The following is a 9,554-nucleotide window of genomic DNA, read 5'->3' on the forward strand; positions in this document are numbered from 1 at the left end:
CTGAAAAACTCAAACTCGGCTTATACGCGGGTCATACCTCTGCTCTTCCCTCTGTCCTTCCCTCTGTCACCTCTGCCCCAGCCGGACTGCCGGCCGCTACCCACGTGGCGGCCATGGGCGCCGCCATTTTGAAAGCGAACGCCGGCAGGGAAGGACGCGCCGCCCGGAGCTCCTGGACCTGCTCCGGGCGGCGACACAGGCAGTCACAGGCAGTCCGGCTGGGGCAGAGGTGACAGAGGGAAGGACAGAGGGAAGAGCAGAGGTGACAGAGGGAAGGACAGAGGGAAGCGCAGAGGTGACAGAGGGAAGGACAGAGGGAAGAGCAGCCAGGGTGGGGAGAGCGACAGATGGGGGGGGAAGTGGCAGAGGGAAGCAAACATGAAATAGGGGTGGCAGAGGGAAGCAAACATGAAATCCGGTCGGCGACACAGTCAGTCACAGACAGTAACAGGTACCTGCCCAGTGTCCCCCAATTGTTGCGGCTGGGTCACATTCACATTTTGAAATCTGACATGGGGCCCCTAGGCTTATACACGAGTCAATACATTTTTCCAGTTTTCTTAGGTAAATTAGGTACCTCGGCTTATACACGGGTCGGCTTATACACGAGTATATACGGTATATTAAGCACACACATAAACCTGGAGCTTACCAAGACTGGGATAAAGGATTTTATTACATGCTGATGATAATTTTAAACGTCTGTAAGTACCCACTGCCCCACATACTCACTAAGAATAGGACAAGGGATTTTATTACATGCTGGTGATATTTAAAAACGTCTGTAAGTACCCACTGCCCCACACAGGAGGTGGCCACATTATTTATCAAAAGCACGGAAAAATGGCCTTTTAACCCCTTGGTGGAAGACCCCAAAACCACATCGTTTAACTATCGCACAAAGGGTTATATATTTCATTCGATTCAAAAACTACTACACTATATTGTGTTTGCATTTCCTTCTTGTGTCTACCCTGAGCTTTTAGCGCTGGTATATCTTCAATTGAAGAAAAGGTTGTTTGCATTTTGGTCGATCTGAGGGAGAACAGGTCATATACCGGCAAAGGGAGTGAACTGCAGAACCTTGGGATCTTGCCTTCCATTTACAGACATGGTTCTTTGCTCATTGTAAGTGTGGTTTTGTTGAAGTGCATAAAACATTACCCTATTTCATGGTGAATATTGCTGTATACAGTTTGTGTGTGGGGGGGGGGGTTGGTAGGATGATGAAAGATTACTGGCAGCACACTGACTTCTTTAACATGTTTTATTTGTATTCAGTTCAACTATTAATCAACATATATTTGGTCTTTCTTAGGCTGGCTGCATGTATATTCATGGAGGTGTTGTCAACATTCAACAAAACAAAAGAACTGGATCTTTATTTAAAATCTGGCTGGTGGTGCCAAGTCTGCTGGAACTTTGCTGGGAAAACCTGTTAAAATATTTCCCTCACCTTTGTCATCTACCCACCCAGCAGCTGCTGCAGCTTGGACTATCACTGGAGCTTATAGAACGAATAAAATGATGCCCCCGTCTATACACTGTCCATCTTGCTCCCAAATACTGTTCAGCTAAGCAAAAGTAGGATCCCTGGAAAAGAGCATGCTGCTAGCAAGAATGGAACCCCTGGGCCTTACGTAGACACAACATCAGTGGCCTTTAATCTGTTTCATATTTAGGAAAACCAGCACATTTGTCAGTGGTATTTACCCAACTGCCTATACTGGACATGGCATGGAAACTTTTAAGACTATTTATTCTCCTGCTTTTATGTTATTTATTACTGATTTCCGGGGATTAACATTTTCTTCACTCTGGATTGTTGTCCTTCATGTGTTTTTAATTTGCTGCCCTGCTCTGAGCCCTGATTGGAATAGATTTAATAAATTATTGAATTTCCGTGATCACCCAGCACCACTTTGTCTTATTCCAACAGCCTGTGAATGGCACCAATGCTCTAATTTTTAGCCCGAATATGTGGTTGTTTGAACTATTGGCATGATGATGGCTGATGGAGAAGCCCTGAAGATTTCCTACACACTTTATACAATTGAAATCTGTAATTGTTCAAGATACTCCTCTGATATTTAAACTATTCAGATCTAATTCTCAGATCTCAAAAAAGGTAATTTCGCCTTTTAATTGAACTTGCTTTGTGATCTGGACCTAGTCTAAGCAGATTTATTAGCTTTCAGTTGTCATTCAGCTGTCTGGTTGCTTTCTGGGCTTCCTGGCAAAAGAATCAATGTCTGGCCTACAACTGGGCAGTGTCTGTATGCAGAGTTTAATATCCAGGAATCTCAGCAGTGTCACACCTCCATAGTGAACTTGCATAGCCACAGCTGTGTTTTCATTGTATCAGTTGCCACACCAGCAATGTGGCTGGAAAGTATGAAATGAGAGTGGTGAAAATGTCTTTATTAGCAGGGACAAGACTTGCTTTTCTGCTAAGTTTGATTTACTTCCCTTCACTGCAGCAAGAAACAATATGTTTACTTCCATTTTTTCTCACTAAATGTGACATTACCTCTTTACAAACCAGTGCCAGTAGCTCTGACTAGTCCTGCTGCAGGGTTCATTTACAAAAACCCGTGCCATGGTATCATTGCTGAATTTGTTTCTCTCTCATCCCAACTTCACTACAATCTGCCAACTCATTTGCTGTCTGGGTGCGATGTTGAGCCTCTGTCAGGTATGATGTATAATTCCTTTACAGACTGTACAATCAGCCAGACTTCTGGTGAGTCAAACGTTCCAGTGCTTTATTTACAGGATTTCAGAATTGCACGATCCCTTAACAATTAATTTCCTCAGATATACTCTTTCATTCGGGTTCGCCATTTAAATCTATTTTTTTCATAAACTGCAATGCATGTCTAGTTCAACAGGGTTTCAATGCAAAGGTCCCAGGCACAGTGGAATGCATAGGCCAAACATGGAAGCCATTATGTCTGCTGGAAATTCAGTCTGATATGCACTAAATAGAGCAATTATATTATTCATAATAACTTTGAATGAATCCAGACCTCAGAAATGTATTTATTTGTCTCCAAATTTTGTATTCACCATTAGGCCTTCTTCCATTGGGAAGCACATTAAATTGACTAATATAGTACTCTTTGAATTGGTCAGATAGCATCTCTCTCATAAATGTTGGATCAGGAACCTAGAGAATATCTAAGCATGGAGGAATAGGGAATTCTGTTGTTTGAATAACACACAAGCCAGGGCTGCTATTTCCTTATGAACTTGCTGCTTGAACTAGCACAGTTAGCTTTCCTCACTATTACATTTATGGGAAAGTATACCTGATTTTTGGGCATGGGCTTATGTAGAAAAAGTATATAAACAATAGGGTAAGGGCAATGGTCTCTGCAGCACAGACTGACTGTCATGGTTTCCTTTCAGTCTGCACAATATATATGTAACAAATATATGTTTTATTTCTGCGAGTGCAGATCGTGTTAATGTAACTTTTCTACATAAGCCCAAATTAATTAGCTCATGTCAAAAATATCTACATTTTTTTTTTTCCAAAGTTCTAACCTATCATTGTATCATTAGATGCACCTCAACAGCTTGTCATTGGCTAATGATACAACATAATAAGCCTGTTTTTGTAGAGAGAAAAGTATGGTTCGTTTAATGCTGAACAGGTTAAAAGAAAAGGTACATGATTGTTTCTAACTATATTTATTAGATTAATTAATAATAATAATAATTGTTTTCTAAAGGGCAAAACAAACTAGTACCATTCACCCTGCCCCTCAGGAACAGAACCCATTTTAGTATTGACCAGTGGGGCTTATTTATGAACAGAGACACCAAATAGAGATAAGCTTGGCCTTTTTTAGACTTCATAATATTAGCAGTTTTTGTACTGCAATGAACATAAAGGTGTTCGAGAAGCATCTTCTGCTCATCTGTCAGGGTGAGGCAAAACCATAAATCATTGATGCTTCTCTGCTCCATTTTATCGCCCCTGTTAACATTAATATGAGCAGCATCAGTATCTTCAGCAGCTTCAATTTTATTGCGTTCAGCCATTGCCCAAACAGAACAGCCGAGGGGGCTCCTCAAACACATTCATATTATTAGCAGCCAAAAATAAATTCATGCAAACGAAAGTGCTCACAAGCCCTCTGAATAGTTGTGCAGTTAGTATGGGTAGATGCTTGGAGAATTGCTATTAGAATGTAGCCTGCTTTGTGTTTGTGTTGCAGCCTGAGCTTTGTACCAAAACATCTGGTCTCTACTGCATCATGTTTCTTCCTTTATTTGTACATTAAACACACCAGTTTTAGTGCCTTTTTAGTTTATCATCAAAACAGGAAACTCATTATGATATGTTGGACATAACAATCTACACAGAACTGTGAAAATGCCTGAGAATTATTTAGCAATTTCTACTTTGTAGTGTTCCCACATAGTGCTGGCCACTATTTATAGCCTTTTCTTTGATTTAACTCTGATTTTGCTTCATATTGCTGCTACAACGTGTCCGTGAAGGAATGACCATTGTTTCATAGATAAAGGGGAAGTTTACCTTGAGCTGCGTGATGTAGGGTACCATGTATTATTTTTTTATTTACACTTCCTTTTAAATACATTTTCCAAAAAAACAGGATAAGTAAAAAAGTGACGCAAACTGTTGCTCCTTTTAAAGTAAAATAGAGTGAAGATTTTTATATTTCTGCAACAGATTCTGAATTTCCTTCTGCCAAAACCATTCGTGCCCCCCCTCCCCCCGGGTGCATGTAGAATGTGAGGGGTAGAAGATAATTTTCTATTGGAATTTATCACTTTTCTGCGTCTATGCTCCAGCTACTCGGTTTTACATTTAACTTGCTGTCTGGGCAGTGCATGGAATGTTTAACAAGAAGATAGGCTTGGACTGAAACAGACAAATTGATTTGAACACCAAACCTCTGTCTGCTTTCTGGTTGCCGGGGTGACTGATTATAGCAACTGTATTTCCCTGAAGTTAAGGCAGCATGTAGCTTCAACCATTGCCCTGAACAGCTTTTCTCCTCCTCAAGTGTCAGTGCAATGGAAGCTTCTCTCTTCTGGCTTTCCTAAATATACACTTTTCCTTTTACCTTACATCTTGAGAAAGGCATCTCTCAAGGTAAACTTCCCCTTTAAGAAGTGTACTTAACTGAAATGCATGAAGCTGTGCAACCTTTCTTCACTACTTTCTCTATCTGGACTTGGGCTAAGAACTGGGGAGAAAGCTGCTTGATTTGTTTTTTCCTTTGCTTTTTAAAATGAATCTAATGCTGAGATATTTGTCATTATTATAGGATTTCAACCTGAATGTTACTGTACTTAGACCAGACTGTAGTGTCCAGTTAATATGGAGTGAAATGCGTTGCCATACACAGGTACTGGGCAGACACACAACTCCAAGTCTTGTTTAATTCCCTCAGCATGTTGTATATATGTGATAAACCTCTGGCTTTTGAATGCTGTACTTTTATTGTAAAACCAATGAAGTGCAATATTTTACTTTTAATTCATGTATTGTCTATTTTTTTCCCCTGATTAAAATGTATTAAATGATTTTTTTTTTCACCATGCAATTCAAAATTTGTTGTTTTTATGTTTTGGCATTAAAGGATAAGTAAACCCTTAAAATAAGTGATTGTAAAACTGATGAGTGATATTCTAAGCACTTTTTCAATAGTGTATATGTGTGTATGTATGTGTATATGTATATATATATATGTGTGTGTGTGTGTGTGTATATATATGTATATGTATATATATATATTTATATATATTTATATACACAAACATACACACACACACACACTAAACAGAGCAAGCTTCTAGAGCTGTTTACTCAGGTATGGTAACACATTCTACAGAATAAATATAGCATTCTAGTTTGCACTATTGTGGTTAATCTATTGGCAATAAACTGCCTTGGTAGCTTTCTTTGTCCTTTAAATTCTAAGATATTAAGAAATACATGTACCATTAATGATTGAATTTTTACAACAGTGACACCTTTTGCTAAGTTTCCACCCATGATGTAGCACTCATTCATTTTACATTCACTTATTTTAAAGGTTTACTTATCCTTTAAGAATGAGATTGAGTTTTGCATTGATCTGTGGCAGAGGGGGTTGTGAAAGCTGTAAGGTGCGATGGCTGCTGTACATCAGGGAAATAAGATTTCTTACAAACCTTCGGTAACAGTCAACCCTAATAACTGGCCAAACAGGAAAGGAGAAACTTGGAATGTTCCAGGCCCGGCCTGTCAAACTGTCATCTTTTTACCAAGCAGCACATTGGTTGGGTGGACATAAGGAAGGTACAGAAGGGTACAGTTGTTATTGGACTGTTTTCTCTGTTTTATGGGGGAGACCCTCAAATGCAAAAAGATGTTCAGTTTGGATGATTCCTACTGGGCTTTGGATAACCAGGAAGTTTATGGAAATGGTGAATTGGGGAGTCGCACAGAAGCTCTTCATCTCATCAATAAAACGACTATTGAAACATTTGTCTGTATATTTGTAGTTTGCATGAAATTTGCAGACACACCTGGGCCAGTTCAGCCTGGTACATGATCCTCCCCCCAAGCATTAGAAGCAAAGAAAAAAAGGTACCAGCGCTACAAGGCAATTGCAGTGTTTATTGTGTTAAGAAATAAACGTTTCAGGAGCATGCTTGGTTGCATTTCATTGAAAACTTCTCATACCCAGCCTGGTCTCACAGGCTCATCCTCCCCTGCTGTAACTTTTATAGGAGAGCTCTCTCCCAAGATCAACACCCCTTTAGACAAAGTATAAGTTACAGGTAATGAAGATTTGCGATATTTTTTACTTCCTAGTTGCCACAGGTTATTAAAGAAGGGGTTTAACCCTCTAACTGCCAAGCACATAGGTACTATGTGCTGGCAGGAAAATGCTCTGACTCTCAATCACATAGTGCCTACGTGCTGTGAAGCAAAGGGCAAGCTCACTGCACTAGTGGCATTTGCTGCTGTGCAAGCGAGTTCTATCTGCCCCCAACCTCCTAGGCAACGACCCAAGGGGGCTGACTAGTCGGTGCTGCGACACTATTGTCGGAGGACCCTACTTTTACCTGGAATCTTTCACGAACATTGCAAGGGCTGTTGCAGTACCAGATTTGGCTCCGCCCACTCACTTCTGCAATCCTGGACCCTCCAACGCTGCCAAGGACCCCCCTGCCCACAAAACCGTTAAGTGTTAAATTGTTCTATTTACACACTTACACACACAGGCCCGGACTGGCAAATGCCAGATGGGCCGCTTGCTTTAAAATGAACATGGGCTGCTCACCTAAAAATGCTAATTAGCATTTAATATGTAAATGAGCCAATCACTTTAGAAATGTTAATGAGTAGTTGCATGAGGCAGCCTAGTCACACATGGTAATTGAAGGGTGCATGGTCTAGCTGGGGACACACAAAGGAAAATTTAGAATATACTGTAAGTACAGGGCCACTAATCCATCTGATACAATAGTTGTGATAGAAATTAGGGTGAGATACTTGTTGCAAGGTCCAGTTCCAGCACATAGGGTGTATAATATTGCTGGGGATTATATGGTAAGGGACACTTAAAATATCTTAATAAACACTAGGTCTAGTTATCTTGAGGTTGGAAATATATATCATGCTTTGCATGCGCGTGAATACATGGGCTGCTTTTTCCTCCCAGTCCAGCCCTGCGCACACACACACACATGCATTTACATGCACTACACGTTTTACTAAAGGTAGTTTTTCTTTTTTTTATTGCTTTGGACATTTTCAATAATGATTTGAGGCATTTATATACAGTGTAATATTTTGCTAATAGACACAACTGCCATTTATACAGTGTGGAATAAATACATAAAAATTAATAAATGAAAAAAAACAAGTTATCCCATACAAGGCTTCATATATAATGTAACCATGAGGCTTTTTTAATCAGGGATGCACCGAATCCAGGATAAGGTTCCAGATTTGGCCTTTTTCAGCAGGATTTTCGGGGGTTTGGCCAAATCCAAAATTGAGGATTCGTGTACCCCTACTTTTGGATATTGGAAGATGCTGGTCACATTCGTATGTCTCTTTTCAGTCTCAGGGAGAGCTCCCTATGTTTGATACAAACCTGCAATGATGTACAGTATATTGCCCAGTATGAAGCACAATCTTTTCAGGGGCACTTTCCATGTCTTTGGATATTTATATAGAATGCTGTTAAACCGGTATAATGGGGAACAGCTTATTGGTGCTATTAGTCTGATGGGAATTTAAAACACAAACACAAGCATGTAGGATTGTTATACAAACTTGTGAGATTCATATGCAACGTGAACTGAAACATTTAAAAATTAGCTACACTTCATTCGATGTAAGAAATATCATAGAATAACATTTCTTCAAATGTATTAGTATTTAAAGGTTATTTGAAGCTTAGTGGATTATCTCACCCTCAGGGTAACACACAGAAAGCCAAGCGTTATTGGAAAGCCTTGATTCCCTCTGCTGTTCCGTCAAACCACCACTGGAATTGATTCACTCATGGGATGTGGAGATGAAAGGCAAACAGCAGGATAGCTGCTAATCAGTGCGTTATTGTGCGTCCATGTTGGTTACATTAACTCATGTGGAGACAGGTACCCAAACCATTGGTTGCAACAATATAATTGTACTTAATAAATGTGTAGCAGAGTGGAATATTCTTGTGTAAAACCTGCTGTTAATTGGAATACGCACCTTTATTAAATACACTTTAATGGGTTACACAACATACAAATTCTGTTATATTGGTTGCATTGTTGAACTATAAGATTACTTGGAGGCTGCACAGTCTAGCAAAGTGATTTAGCAATATCAACTATGCCTAAACTATTTGATATTGGTACAACTGAACACTGTTGTTAAATCAAATCCTGCCTTATTATTATTTGGAACTTTTGAATTCAGTACTGTGGTTTAAACTATGCTTGGGTAATATCCCATTACTTATTTATTACTAATTAGTAGCACATTATTAATATGTGGATACAAGGCCCCTTATGTTCATGTTTTTTATGGGAAAGGGAAGCAGATGTTTAAATAAAACATATTTGGTTTGATCTATAGGATTGTCTCATGCAGTGTATATAGTGGCCCTATTACTACCAGGTTAATGGATTCATTGGTTTCATACAGGTTTTAGCATTTGATTTATTCTTAATTGGGAAACCAAAGTTCCCTGGTAGTTGGGGTATTGTTCTCACTTTTTTTGTAGAATGTTTTTTATTGAATTTCCAAAAGTACAAGTTCTGATTTTCTATGATATGCAATTTTCACTGTGAGTATAACGGGTCCCATATTACACAGTAAATACATGTAAAAACAATAAACTGACTCGTGTAACATGTGATGTTGTTCAGGTGACATTATAGTTAGTCGGTGATTCAGTTTGTGGTGGGATCTCTTCTCGTTCTAAGGATCTCATGTAGTTTTGTGACTCTATAACCAGTTCCACAAAAGTTCAGTATCGTCCCAAGTGGTGTTGTGTAGAGAATATACTGTTAAATGTTGG

At 39.4% G+C, this 9,554-nt stretch overlaps 1 protein-coding gene across 3 annotated transcripts in view; it reads left to right on the forward strand.

The window, feature by feature from the left end:
• LOC108713033 (kelch domain-containing protein 10-like) overlaps nt 1–5,574 on the forward strand; it is a 44,984-nt gene extending 39,410 nt beyond the window's left edge. For all 3 annotated transcript variants that reach the window (XM_018255695.2, XM_018255692.2, XM_018255693.2), the window contains one exon: nt 1,319–5,574. In XM_018255695.2, coding sequence (XP_018111184.1) covers nt 1,319–1,528 — 210 coding nt within the window. In that variant the 3' untranslated portion in view covers nt 1,529–5,574. The remainder of the gene's footprint in view (nt 1–1,318) is intronic.
• Nucleotides 5,575–9,554: the final 3,980 nt, after the last annotated feature.

This window comes from Xenopus laevis, chromosome 3S, assembly GCF_017654675.1.
Source record: "Xenopus laevis strain J_2021 chromosome 3S, Xenopus_laevis_v10.1, whole genome shotgun sequence".
NCBI classification, from domain to species: domain Eukaryota; kingdom Metazoa; phylum Chordata; class Amphibia; order Anura; family Pipidae; genus Xenopus; species Xenopus laevis.